The sequence below is a fragment of the Jaculus jaculus genome, chromosome 6 (genome assembly GCF_020740685.1).
Source record: "Jaculus jaculus isolate mJacJac1 chromosome 6, mJacJac1.mat.Y.cur, whole genome shotgun sequence".
In the NCBI taxonomy this organism is placed as follows: domain Eukaryota; kingdom Metazoa; phylum Chordata; class Mammalia; order Rodentia; family Dipodidae; genus Jaculus; species Jaculus jaculus.
In genome coordinates this window covers 98,384,868-98,400,477 of record NC_059107.1, presented here as the reverse complement: position 1 = coordinate 98,400,477, position 15,610 = coordinate 98,384,868, and the positions used below count along the sequence as shown (strand labels likewise).

The window sequence follows — 15,610 nt, the reverse complement described above, 5'->3', positions numbered from 1 at the left end:
CTGACCAAGTAGGCTTTATCCCAGAGATGCAGGGAAGGTTCAATATATGCAAATCTACAAATGTAATACATTATATAAATGGATTAAAGGACAAAAATCACAAGATCATCTCATTAGATGCAGAGAAAACCTTTGACAAAATCCAGCATCCCTTCAAGATAAAAGTTCTACAGAGACTGGGAATAGAAGGAACATATCTCAATATAATAAAGGCTATTTATGACATGCCTACAGCCAACATATTACTAAATGGGGAAAAACTGGAAGCTTTTCCACTAAAATCAGGAACAAGACAAGGGTTTCCACTGTCCCCACTTTTATTTAATATAGTTCTGGAAGTCTTAGTCATAGCAATAAGGCAAGAGACACACATAAAAGGGATACAAAATGGAAAGGAAGAAATCAAGTTATCATTATTTGTAGGTGACATGACTCTATATATAAAGGACCCTAAAGACTCTACTAGCAAACTATTAGAGTTGATAAAAACCAACAGCCATGTAGCAGGATACAAAATAAATACACAGAAATTAGTAGCCTTCATATATGCTAACAACAAACATACAGAGGATGAAATCAGAGCATTACTCCCATTCACAATTGCATCAGGAAAATAAAGTACCTTGGAATAAACCTAACCAAGGAAGTAAAGAATATCTACAATGAGAACTTTAAAACACTCCAGCAAGAAATTGCAGAAGACACTAGGAAGTGGAAAAACATCCCTTGTTCCTGGATTGGAATATCAATATTGTGAAAATGGAAATCTTACCAAAAGCAATCTATACATTTAATGCAATCACCATCAAAATGCCAAAGGCATTCTTCATGGAAATCCAAAAATTCATTTGGAATCACAAAAAAACCTCAAATATCTAAGATAACTCTGAGCAATAAAAATAATGCTGGTGGTATTACCATACTTGATTTTAACCTATACTGAGAGCCATAGTAACAAAAACAGCATGGTACTGCCACAAAAGCAGACATGTAGATCAATGGAACAGAATAGAGGATCCAGATGTAAGTCCAGGTAGCTATAGCCACCTGATATTCGATAAAAATGCCAAAAATATTCATTGGAGAAAAGACAGCCTCTTTATCAAATGGTGTTGGGAAAACTGAATATATATCTGTAGAAGGATGAAAATAGATTCTTCCCTCTCTTCGTGCACAAGAATTAAGTCCATTTGGATTAAAGACCTTAACATCAGACCCGAAATCCTGAAACTGCTAGAGGAAAAAGTAGGGGAAACCTTTGAACATATTGGTCTTGGCAATGACTTTCTGAATACAACCCCAATTTTCAGGCAATAAAACCACAGATTCATCCCTGAAATTACAAAGATTTTGAACTGCAAAGGACACAGTGAATAAAGCAAAGAGGCAACCTACAGAATGGGAAAAAAAATCTTTGCCAGGTATATATCTGATAGAGGATTAATATCTAGGATACACAAAGAAGTCAAAAGAGTTAAATAAGAAATCAAACAAGCCAATTAAAAAAATGGGCTATGGAGCTAAATAGAGAGTTCTTAATGGAAGAAATGTAGATAGCATTTAAGCACCTAAAAAAATGTTATATGTCACTAGTCATCATGGAAATGCAGATTAAAACTACATTGAGATTCCATCTCACTCCTGTCAGATTGGCTACCATCATGAAAACAAATGATCATAAATGTTGGTGGGGATGTGGAAAAAAAGGAACCCTTCTACACTGTTGGTGGGAATGCAATCTGGTCCAGCCATTATGGAAATCAGTGTGGAGGTTCCTAAAACAGCTAAAGACTGATCCACCATATGACCCAGCTATAGCACTCCTAGGCATATATCTGAAGGGTTAATCTCATTTCCTTAGAAGTACATGCTCAACCATGTTTATTGCTGCTCAATTTATAGTAGCTAGGAAATGTAACCATCCTAGATGTCCCTCAACTGATGAGTGGATAATGAAGATGTGGCACATTTATACAATGGAGTACTACTCAGCAGTAAAGAAAAATGAAGTTACGAAATTTGCAGGAAAATGGATGGATCTGGAAAGGATTATACTAAGTGTAGTAATCCAGGCCCAGAAAGCCAAGCGCCACATGTTCTCCCTCATATGTGGATCCTAGCTACAGATGATTGGCCTTCTGCGTAAGAAGGAAAAAACTCAGTAGCGGAGGCCAGTAAGTTAAAAAGGTAATATAGAGGGAAGAGAAAGGAAGGGAGGAGGGTACTTAATAAGTTGGTATTGTATACATGTAAGTAGAATGATTGAGATGGGGAGGTAATATGATGGAGAATGGAATTTCAAAGGGGAAAGTGTGTGTGTGGGGAAGGTATTACCATGGGATATTTTTTATAATCATGGAAAATGTTAATAAAAATTGAGAAAAAAAAAGACTATCACATGGAGAAACAGAATTGGAAGGATGGATTTCTCTAGTGGGCTTTGTGTTATATGGATCTGACTCTCACCTCTGGCACTACTAAAGACTCTCCTGGTCTTTGTTATTAAGGAGACAATGGGCTTTGTATCAGCAGAATCATGAATGTTTTACTCCTCGTGGTATTATTAGCCATGTGTTACACTAATAAATGGCATTCTTTATTTTTCACAAAAAAAAATTTAAAAGATGGACCATAGCAACAGGACAGTGTGCCAAACAGTGGCAAGGGGAAACTGGTTATAACACCCATAAGCCCACCACCAACAATACACTCCCTCCAGGAGGCATTAATTCCAAAATATCTCTCAGCTGAGAACCTAGCATTCAGAACACCTAAGTTTATGGGGGACACCTAAATCAAACCACCACAATGGTCAATCAAAATTCAAGATATTCTAAATAAGACATATGGAAATCTACTTTCTTCAATAATGGCATATCCACAAGCCATAGGTTATTACTAGAAAATTTTCAGTACCAGGGATGGGATACCTTCCAGTGAGTTGTTGGCCAGGGAGGTACCTGTTGCCTTCAAAACATTATAGGCTATTGCCAACTTCCTTGTTTTCCTTCGAGAAAGAGATAGTAAGACCCTATTGCTGAAGACTTCACATGATTGAGCAGCAAAGTCACTGAGAAATCAAGCTGGTGCTGAATAGAAAACTTTCTCCATATATCCCAGCCAACTGAAAGGTGGAAAAAGCTGCACTCTATGTAGCCTTATGGGAGACAGAAGTCATAAGCAGTGAAAAGAATGGACATCGGAAGCCTCAAGTTTGGCCAGACAGGCCAAATGGCTGAATGAGTGCAATAGTGGCATGTCTGCTCTGGGGGAAACCAACTGTTCTCTAATTGGACTGAAAGTCCACTCTATGGAAATGAATGCATGCCTGGTACTGAAAACCTAATAAAAAGCCTATGACAGAGGAAGTCATGAGCTTTAGGGGTATAAAGTTTGCTCCTGTCTGGATAAATGCATATATTAGTCTAACCAAATTGCCCTGAAAGCACTACAATTAATGTTCCTACTGATATATTAATACTGCTGTCACTTCTGGTTAGAGGAGCTTCTCTTTTCAGATGGCAATGACCACTGGGATGACCCAAAAGGCAACATAATGCTGAGAAGAAGGGACAGAGGAGTGTCCAGCACTGAAACATCTCACACCCTCCAAGGCTCAGGGTCCATTGCGGAAGGGGTGGCTGAAAGAATGTAAGAGCCAAAGGAAGGGTACCACTACTTACATACAATTGTCCAGACATAATTTGGCCTCAATATCTAAGACCTCACAGGGCCTAGCAATATCTACACAAGACTCTCATAACAGGAGAAAGAGATGATGACATCAAATTAAAAGAGAGACTAATGGAGATAGGGAGGGGATATGATGGAGAGCAGGATTATGAAGGGGAAAATGGGGGAGTGAGGGAAATACTATGATTTATTGTCTGTAAGTATAGAAGTTGTCCATAAAAATATATATATTAAAAAATAATAGGCATAAATGGTCTATGTCTCAACACAATAAAAAAGACCAAATAGTACTTAATGGGGAAAGACTAAAGGAGTTCACACTGAGATTGGGAACAAGATGGGGGTGCCCACTCTCACCACTGCTCTTCAACATAATATTAGAAGTATGAGCCCAAGCAACAAGACAGGAGAAATGAATAAAAGGGATTCAAATTGGAAAGGAAGAAGCCAGGTTAGCCCACTTGCATATGACATAACCTGAAAGTCTCCATCTGAAGCTTCTTAAGGTGATAAATTCAAAGTGGCAGGAAACAAAATCAATGAACAAAAAGCTTTTTTCTATATGCAAAGGACAAATATACAGAGAATGAAATCAGTGAGGCTGTCCCATTTTCAATAGCAAATTAAAACAACTATGAGATTCCACCTTACCCCAGTAAGGATAGCAAACACTAAAAAATCAAATGTTGGTGAGGATGTGGAGAAATAGGAACACTAATTCACTGTTAGTGGAAATGTAAACTGGTACAACCACTATGGAAATTTTATGGAGACTCCTACAAAGGCTGAATTTCATGCTAGCAATGGACCCTGTTATTCCTTTACTGGTCATTTACCCTAATAACTCCATACCTCAGTTCAGAGATATTTGCTCAATCATATTTATAGCTGCTCAATTCACAATAGCTAAAAACTGTATCCAACCCAGGTGCCCATAATTGGATGACTGGATAACCAAGATGTGGTGTATCTACATGGTAGAATTATTCTCAGCATTAAGAAAAAAAAAAAACCACAGTGAAATTTGGAGAAATATGGTCTAACTTGGAACATTTCATAATAAGCAAACTCACACAATCACAGGAAGACAATCATTGCACAGTCTCGCTCATCTGCGGTCCTAACCTGGGTCAGCCTGAGTTGCTGACATACCTGCAGGACATTTCAAGACTTGATAATAGGGAGGATATGGCTAGAGGGAAGGGGAAAAGGGGGTCACAAAACTGAGCCAAAATTGAACTGGTACTGTAGAACCCTGTATCCTGGAAGCAAACAACAGTATGTGATGCTCAAACATGTGCAATAGTGGCACACAGCCATGGAGGGTAGCCAACTGCTGTTTGATTGGCTAACAGATCTTCTCAGTGGAAGGTAAACCATACCTAGAACTCTAAAACAAGTCAAAATCATATCCAGATAATTTTTACTTCCAACGTCAGGCTCCCACTAATCTTGAGCTATAAGAGAGTCTACCCCCTTTAAACTCTTTCTAAATTAATAATGATTATACCATTTAACCAGTGCTGACTTCACTCTGTTGGAGAATCTGCTTCTCTTTTTCAGAAGGGAGCAGGACCTGAGGAGATAAATGACCCAGCCCACTGCACCCTGGACCCAGCTGAAACCACAGAAGAACTGTGGAAAATGAGCAAGTGTCCTGTTTTCTCAGTGAAACTGATATCAGCACAAGGTTGAAAGAGATAGACACTGAGGACAATCAACACATACCAAGGCAGAGATCCAGAGGCTTCTAAAAGCTCGTCACTGAAGTAGACTTAAAGTGCACCCAGTATGGCTCAGGCAATTTTGCATAAGAGGGTGCAGAAAGATTGTTGGAGCCACAAGTTAGGACTTTATGCACAGAGTTACTGCCTGTCCCCCATAACTGACTGCTGCCCCCACAATGCATGACCCACAGTCCCCTTGGGGTTGACCTGAATCCCCAATGAGGAAGGTCTCTTTGGAAAAGGGGCAGGGATGGAGGCAAGGATGGTACCAACATGTGTTGTTTATACACTATGTCCATATATAATAAAAATAATTTTTAAAAAGAGAACATCTGGCATTTGTTTTTCAGAGCCTGGATTGCCTTACTTGATATAACTTTTTCAAAGCCTACATTTTCCTATAAATTTACTTTTTATTTCATGTTTTCTTTGCAGCTGAATAAGACGCCATTGTGAAAATACACCACTGCTTTCTTGTGCATTCATCATTTATTGGTTGTCTAAGCTGATTCCATGTACCTGGTCTGTCTTTGCTGATGTTTGGTACATCACATGCAACCCAGTTCTGTGCAGAATCATACTATCACCAGGTTCCACCTCACTAGATGTAGTAACCTTCAAACTCAGCATTTTTAGCCACAGTCTAGAGGTCATATTTAAGCACAGAATCCCTCTGACACTTGATCTTAATTCCCAAGAGTGTGTATAGTCCATTGAGAGCCCAGATCTGCAATACCATGGAATCGTTAGGGGTCATTTTAAAATAACAGTTTACTGTATATATGGCTTAGTGCCAAGTGATGAGGAGTTTCTCTATCTATTTCTTCCTTCTGCTATTGCTTGGTTTTTCTTTTCTTTTTTTCCTTCAAAATGGCCATTACTGAGAGTACAGTGTCAATATACTGAAGCTTTCTTCCTTAAGTGTGACTCTGGTCACTCTATTTTCCTTGTTCTGTTTTTTGAAGTTGAATATTTTGCTTTGTTATTAGAGTAGAATCTTTCAGCCATCACTTACGTCTTCTGATAGTAATTATGGAACTTTTCTTAATTTATTCACTAGACATCATAGCAGATCTTGGTTGCATGCTTTCCACCATCTTTGAGACAGTACAGCTGATTCTTCTGATGTAAACATGATGGTGCATATCAAGCAACAAGAAATTTCAATTAAACTCAACCCCAGACAATTTGTGGTGCTGGAATCCAACCAGGTACTAACAAGTATGAATGAACTTTTGAATGGAGAATTTAAGATTCTAATCTTAATGAAATCCATTGTTTCAAGAGCACATGGAGAAATAACACAATTCTCTGAGAAAGACATTTAACAGAGAGCTGGGAGCAATTAAAAAATGACCAGAATGTCTTTTGGGATAACTTAGTTAGTACAGTACTTGCTGCAGAACTATGAGGACCTGAGTTCATATCACCAGCAGCCAGTGTAAAAGACTACGTGGAAATCTTGCTTCTGTAATCTCAGCATTGATGAGGTGCAAAGAGCGGAATCCCTGGGGCTTAGTGAATAATTAGTCTATTCATCTTGGTGAACCCCAGGTACAGTGAAAGATGCTGGCTCAAAAAGTAAAGGTAGTGATTTAAGAGGACACAAATTGACTTCCAGCACCATATGCATGGGCATACCCATACGCATGCACCTTTACACCCACAAGCACATACATATAATAAATGCTCACACTATATATCATATATACACATGCAAAAAGTGAACCAAAGACCTGACAAAATTATACCCTACATCAAACTGGAAACAGAGAAGGCTTCAATAGAAAAATATATTTAATAGGAGAATAAGTTATTGAGACAAATTACAGTCTATTTAAAAAGAGATGTTTCAAAGCATAAAAATGGAAAAGAGCAAAAAAGTTACAAAGAATATTGGTACTTTTAGATCATATAAAAAGAGGAGGTTATTGGGTTATTTGAGGGTCAAGAGGGAGTTATGGAATCCAAAGGGATAGAAATCTGTTTGGAATGATATAACATAAACATCTAAAACATAGAGAAAGAAATAAACATCATGTTATGGAAGGTCAGAGGTTACTGACAAATATAATTCAAGCAGGATTATCCTGACATACTTTTTAAAAAAATATTTTATTTTTATTTATTTGACAGAGAAAGAGGGGGAGAGAAAGAGAAAGAGAGAGAGAGAGAGAGAGAGAGAGAGAGAGGGAGGGAGAGAAAGGGCCATTGCAAATGAACTCCAGACAGGTACACCCCCTTGTGTATCTGGATAACATGGGTCCTGGGGAATCAAACTGGGATCCTTTGGCTTTGCAGGCAAGCACCTTAAGTGCTAAGCCATCCCTCAGTCCAATCCTGGCATACTTTATGTAAGGTACAAATCTTATTGATCTACATTATGCCATCCTGATCTTGTTTTATTTGGTATTAATTCTCTTGGTGTTGTTACTGTTGTATTTAATTCATTCCTCTTGTCTTAATATCACTTAGTATGCCCAACCTATGGCTGTCTCTGAAATATTATGGGATATTTTGCTGGGTGTGGTGGTGCATGCCTTTAATCCCAGCACTCAGGAGGCAGAAGATCACTGTGAGTTCAAGGCCACCCTGAGAATACATAGTGAATTCCAGCTCAACCTGAGCTAGAGTGAAACCCCATCTCGAAAAACCAAAAATATAATAATAATGGGATATTTTAAGGTTTTTTTGTAACTCTATTGTATGGTTCTTGAGTGTGAACTTTGCAGAAAAAGAAAATTGACAATGTCAAAAGTTTGGATATGGGCTGGAGAGATGGCTAAGCAGTTAAGTGAAGCCTAAGGACCCCGGTTCGAGGCTTGGGTCCCCAGGTCCCATGTTAGCCAGATGCACAAGGGGGTGCACGCATCTGGGGTTCGTTTGCAGTGGCTGAAGGCCCTGGCGTGCCCATTCTCTCCCTCTCTCTCTATTTGCCTCTTTCTCTCTGTATGTCACTCTCAAATAAATAAATAAAAATATTTTTTAAAAGTTTGGATATATCAGCTTCATTACAGTCATTTCAATGGCTAATGCTAATTTTGACTAATTGATGAAGGTTTTTGATAGGTATTACTACTGTAAAGTTATTGTTTTTCTTTGTTATTAAGCAATAATTTGAGCATTTCTCCAGAAAGTGTTCCTTATCAAAAAAAGTTATGCAATTCAACATCTGCTGAAGTAACTTCATTATTCCTTCTATACTCTTAAATTGGCATTTGACTATGCATAGGCTTTCTCTTTTACTCCTTTACAATTTATTAAACTTATATCAAATTAAGTAGCATAATTTTGTATCTTATCCTGTTATATTACTTTTTTATTATATTATTTTCCATTCCTTCTAGTTTTGCTTGTTTGTATTGCCTTAAAGCTGGCATTTCATTGTTTTCATAAGCTTCTTTTTTTATTTAAAATCCCTCACAGTCAAGAGCCTACTGTTGAGCTCTGTGCTAGGTGCAGGACACTGTTTTCATGTGTAGTTCATTCACCTGTAAAGACTTCAGTTTTCAACAAAGCAACTAAAATAAATTTTGAAAAGAAGTGTAAAACAAACTGATGTTACAGTTAATTTGTAGAAATATTTACAAGTATACAAGAGAAAAGCTATTATTTAAATTATTTAATAAGATATAGTCCTCTAAGGAAAATAAAACGTGCATGGCCTAATTTGAGACAATGTTATTTGTGTTGAATATTGCCTTTTTGAGGTTTTATTTTGCCTGTAATTATAATACACAACAGAAGATGGTTATGTGTCCTGACCTGGAAGATTTGAAGCCTCACTGTTGGAGTCATCTGAAGACACCTCCACACTGCCACTCATGTGTCTGGTCATTTAATCTCTTTCATGTTTTATTCTAACTTTTTGTTTTTGTTTGCCATGTCCAGCTCTCAGTATAGTTTCTCTCTATAAACTGAGTGGGTTTTTTCACACCATGTTGGCTAAGGTCAAAAATAAATCAGTAAGAGGGAATCACCAAGTATATTTTCAGCTGTAATCTACCAGTATAGGCAGCCATTTACTTTTGCCCAAATTAAAAAGGATAGTTAGACTCAACTTGTCTTTGAAAGTAATGTGAAGAATGTATGGAAGGACATTCAAGCAGGGAGATATTGCAGTGTTGCAGTGACTCTAGAAAATGCATTATACCATGTATTTAAAACTGGAGAAAAGAAGAACTGATTTATCCTTGCCCATTGAGTCTGTACAGCAGGGAAAACTAACTAGATGTTCCCATAGCACACTATGTTAATATATCTGCTTCAGTTCTTTTAGACAGATTGACTACACCATTGCCATGATAGTTAAGCAACACTTTATTTTAAGTCTATATGCACTTTCTAAATATTCAACTTATATTGATATTTATTATGAAGATCCATATATATAAATAACCTGCCAAGAATCTACTAATAACCTAGTAATGCATTTTATTATACCATTTTTTGTATTCTCATTTTCACTAAGATTACTAGGAATATAATTTTAAGGGTGATGGATATGGAAATAATGGCATTTTTGGATATAAGCATGAACAAATGCCAAAGTTATATGTTGAAGATAATATTGTGCTAATAGCATCATTAACATTGTAATAAAACAATTTGCTACATGGTATAACCATATGTACATAAGAGCAGTTGAAGAGAATGACATCATTGTGTTCTATAAGATAAAACTTTTGGATAAATAAAAAACTAATACCATATATTGTCTTTGGAAGAAATAAAACTTAAATTTTTCTTTAAGGTTCTTTAAATCTTTATTTTCATCATTTAAAATAATTTTCATTGAGAGCTGTAATATATGAATTTAGTGCAAATTGGTCATGTTCTCATCAGGCTATACTTATGTACCCTCTCTCCTGCCCCCATCACAATGAGGGCCACACTCAGTAATGGTAATAACTGTGGCATCATGAATATAGCTGTTACTCCCAGTGAAGGGGAGAAAGTGTCTCAGATTACACCTTCCCTCCCTATGGCTCATAAATTCTACACCTGCTTTCCCAATGTTCCCTGAGCCTTGGAGGGTACATTTTAAGTCTCCTTCAGTGCTGAGCTCCAGGCTGCCTCAATTTTTTTTCCTTTGGCTTTGATAAGTTTATTTTGCGATACATGATGAGCGTTCATATTTTTATGTCATTATATATGCTGTTTCATAAGTAACTTGCCTTCTTTTACTTGGCAAACTTTACTATATATTTTTATTTTATTTATTTATTTGAAAGCAACACACAAAGAAAGAGGCAGAGAGAGAGAGAGAGAGAGAATGAGAGAGAGAAAAAAAATGAGTGAGATGGAATCTCCAATAGTTTTAACTGGCATTTCCATGATGGCTAAATATTTTGAATAAATTTAAAGGATATTTATTGGCCATTTGTACTTATTTCTTTGAGAACTCTGTTTAGTTTCCTACCCAAATTTTTTTGTTTTGTTTTGTTTTTTGTTTTTGTTTTTCGAGATAGGGTCTCACTCTGGCTCAGGCTGACCTGGAATTCACTATGTAGTCACAGGGTGGCCTCGAACTCGTGGAGATCCTCCTACCTCTGCCTCCCGAGTGCTGGGATTAAAGGCGTGCGCCACCACGCCCTACCCAAATTTTTGACTGGGCTGATTATTTATTACAATTTTTAAAAGAGCTTTGAAGATCATAGATATTAATCATTCATTTGATGGTTAGCTGGTAAACATTATCTCCTATTAAGTATGTTGTCTGTTTACTCTGTTGGGGATTTGTTTTGTGATATAATAGTTTTTTTTTTTAGTTTCATGAGATCCCAATGGTCAAATGTTTATGAAATTTCCTAGGCTACTGGAATCTTATCCAGTAAGTTTTTCTCCAAGATAATATCTTAAGATCTACCTGTCATTTTTCCTCTAGTATTTTCAGAGTTTTTTTTTTTTTTTTAATTGAAGTTCTTAATCTACTTGGAGTTCATTTTTTGTGCAGGGTGAAAGAAGGGGTCTAGATTCATTCTTTTTTTTCTTTTTGTTATTTTTATTTATTTATTTGAGAGTGACAGAGAGAGAAAGAGAATGGGCAGGCCAGGGCCTCAGCCACTGAAAACAAAATCCAGACATATGTACCGCCTTCTGTATCTGGCTACCATGGGTCCTGGGGAACCGAGCCTCAAACCGGGGTCCTTAGGCTTCACAGGCAAGCGCTAAGCCATTTCTCCACCCCTAGATCCATTTTCTCCAGCACCGTTTTTGTCAATGCTGTTTCCTCTCTAGTATGCCCCTTGTCAATGATCAGTCAGCTACACTTATTATGATGTATAACTTGGATCTTCTATTCTATTGTTCCTATGTGTCTGTTTTGTGCTGGTGACATGTATTGTTTTTATTGTTATGACTTGTTAGTATATCTTGAAATTAGGTATGGTGATACCATCAGTAGTATTCTCTTTGCTGAGGCCATTTTTGGCTATCCAAACCCTTTTGGGATTTCATATGAATGTGAAACTATTTTACTATTTTTTGAATAATGGTAATGTAATTCTTATTGGAATTGCATTGAATCATTATATTGCTTTTGTTGATAGCCATTCCCATGATAATGATTGTTCCAATCAATGAGCATAGGAGATCTTTCCATCTTCTTGTGTCATTCTCAATTTATCTATTTTATCAGATATTTATTATGGCCAGACATGTTTGTTTCCTATTTGCATAGTTTGGGATATCTTTATCCATCCTTTAAGCCTAAGGTGTCTGTTTATTTGGTAGCCTCTGTATTTCTGCTGTGGTAGGTTTTGATTGATCACTCTGTCTGTCACCATTACCCTGGAGCTGGTTTACAGGCTATCAGTAAGAACCATATTCATATCACCACTTCCTCTGAATCTTCTACTGGGCCCTGGCAGATGTGATAGAGATAGGAAGCCTCATGGTAGGCAGTTGCCTATCTTATGAGTATTCTAGGAACTAGGCATTCTTGGAGTGGATATTTTGCCTTATTTCTTGAGTTACTTGTTCTGTTACAAGTTTGCCTATCTGGAGATAATCTTTGTCTTGCTGAGAATTTAGCTACAGACACTTTAGTGGGGCTTCTGTTGAGTGCTTCATTCAGCCTTGGTCTGAGCAGGAATGGTCTGAAAGTTTATCTGTGGATCTGGACTGGACACACTGGAAGCTGAGCAGCCTACTCCATGCATGGGCATTCTCCACATGGGTTAGGATGTACACATGGGACATGTGACAAACATGGGGAGAGAATAATCTAGTTATCTTTAATCAAAGCATGCACAATCAGGTGGGCTAGGGAGAGGGCCATCACCAAATGGACCTGATCCCGTCTGTGTATTCACTAGTAGTAGTCCACCCTTGTGACTGTGTGGGTGTAGGGAAACTCTCACCTTGTGCAGGAATACTCCACATGAACCTGGGCAGGGAGAAGCATGCCAAAGTCATTTATATTTTAACACTAATTTTTAAATCACTTAGAGTAGGAGTTTTAATCTCTATCAAATTTTGAAATTCAGTATATTATAAATAGAAAAGTAATACCACAAAATAAAATATATCATCCATTAGGAATATGATATATGAAAGGTCATAAATTCTAAACTAATGGGCAAGCTCCAGGTTAATGAGAGACCAAGCTCAAAGAAGGAGGAAAGTGTTTGTAATGATCAGTGTTATGGATCATATGAAATGTTGTCCTCTCAACTCCATAATCAGACACATGATGTGAATATAAACCTGCACATGTATACACATTCATACAAAATAACCAATTACCTTTCATATATCATATTCCTAATGAATGATATATTTTGTTTTGTGGTATTACTTTTCTATTAATAATGGACTGAATTTCAAAATTTGATAGAGATTACAACTCCTACTCTAAGTGATTTAAAAATTAGTGTTAAAATGTCTGCTTATCTCTTCCTTCCTAGTGCTGATTTTACAGGTGTGTATGATAATTCTTGATACTTTTACAAGAGTTTTGGGAATCAAGTTCAGGTCTTCATGATTACATGGCAAACACAGCAAGTTATCTTCCTGGCCCCAAATTATGCTTTATTGTTAAAAATTGAAAGTTCAAAGCTATTATTTTAGAATATAATTTATAATATTTTAAATAACAAACTTAGAAAATTTTAAGGATTTACAATGATGGAAATTCTTGAATTTTTCAAAACTTTTATAGACCATTACTTCTGTATGAATTGAAATACACTTTAAGTTACTTTATAGACCCAGCCATTCACTTATTTGTATTTATTCAATAATACAATCAGAACTATGCATCTTGAATTGTACATCCCTCAAGTAGGATGATTTTTTTCCCTTTGAAGAAAAGAATATAGTATTAAACATACACACAATATCAGAGACTTTAGTATTTGCCAAGCTGAAACACTAATAAATATAGGATAGGAAATCTTAAGGAAGAGCATATATAGTCATAGAAAGACCTAGAAAACCTATTGGGACTTGGACACTGAAGGAGAGCAGTGGCACAGATCACAACTGCAGGAGGTGACAATTGCATTTAACTTTCTCATCCCTGTTATAGAAGAATGTCATTTATGTCTAGATTTTGTCTTGTTATTTGTAAGAAAACAGCATCTGTGAAGCATATGCTTAAAAGCTTCCTTCACCTGCTGGTTCCTGAGGGTGTAGATGAATGGGTTTAGGACAGGGGCCACAGAAGTGTTGAGCACAGCCACACCTTTGGTGAGACTCACCCTGTCCCTTGCTGATGTTTTCATGTACATGAAGATGCAGCTCCCATAAGTGATAGAGACAACAACCATGTGTGAGGAGCAGGTGGAAAAGGCCTTAGTTCGCTGCTGAACAGAAGGGAATTTTAGGATGGTTTTGATGATGAAAGCATAGGAGAGGATCACTAAGAACAACGTGATGGCAAGTGTCATCACAGCTAAGAGAAAAGCCATCCACTCTATGAAGCGTGTGTCTGTGCAAGAGATCTGCAGGAGAGGAGATGTATCACAAAGGAAGTGATCTATTGCTTTGGAAGCACAGAACTCCAGCCTGAGTCCCAAGAGCAAAGGGGGGAAGATGACTAAGAATCCACTTAGCCAGGAGCTGAGCACAAGTTGGTAGCACACCCTGCTGTTCATGATGACTGGGTAGTGCAGGGGTTTGCAGATGGCCACATAGCGGTCATAGGACATGGCAGCCAGGAGGTAAAACTCCGTGGCTCCTAGTAGAATATGAAAGAACAATTGAGTTACACAATTATTGTAGGGAATCTTTTTTTTACCAGTAAGAATGCTTATCAAGAACTGTGGGATGCTGACTGTTGTGAATGAAATTTCTAAGAAGGAAAAATTTCGGAGGAAGAAATACATTGGAGTTTTGAGGCGGGGATCCAGCAGGGTGAGGAGGATGATGACTAAATTCCCCATAAGACTCAAGGTGTAATTAAAAAGCAGAAAAATGAAGATCACAATTTGTAGCTGAGGGTCATCTGTCATTCCAAGCAGGATGAATTCTATCTCCTCTGAGTGGTTCTTCATTTCTCCTTTGTCCTATGAATTTATAAAAGAAAGTATTATTACACATAAGAAAATATGTTTCTTTCCCTTAGTTATTGACTGTTTGAGATAGTGAATGTTGTCAAATACATAGGTATATTTGAATTTTCCCTGAGCTTACCTAACTGGTAATACCTTCCTATTTGAGGTAAGTTTGTAAGAACTCATATCTTTTTCTTGTCCATAGTTGAGTAACTTCTATTTTCCAATTAAAGAAGACATTTCATTCATTTTAAGTGAATTTTCAATAATTTGATTAGTGTTTATCCTTGGCCCATCTTCCAAATACTTCATTAAAATTAGATGTTCAGAAGAGATCATTTTGAACTTCAGTAATGTCTTGTTACTCATCATTTGAATGACAGTTGTTATACTCATAGTAGCCATGACAACTAGGGACATGGTGAGATATATATATATATATATATATATATATATATATATATATAGAGAGAGAGAGAGAGAGAGAGAGAGAGATTTTATGAATTAGTAATTAATTACAAAGGAGAAAATACTCAAGTGGTAAAAGAAGCATGTGTAAGGTGAATGCGGTGGCATTCAGTGTGAAGTGTGGCATTGACATAAATAAAGCAGACAGATAAGACCAGTGTCACACAAGGGTGCTGAGTCACACCTGCCATGATGACAACTGGTACTCATGCAGGGATTCCA

General features: G+C 37.0%; 1 protein-coding gene across 1 annotated transcript; it reads right to left on the bottom strand.

Moving 5' to 3' along the window:
- Positions 1-13,960: 13,960 nt before the first annotated feature.
- On the bottom strand, positions 13,961-14,920 carry LOC101600477 (olfactory receptor 6C6-like). The gene has a single exon (XM_004650475.2). The coding sequence runs from the start codon at positions 14,918-14,920 to the stop codon at positions 13,961-13,963; it is 960 nt and encodes a 319-aa protein (XP_004650532.2).
- Positions 14,921-15,610: the final 690 nt, after the last annotated feature.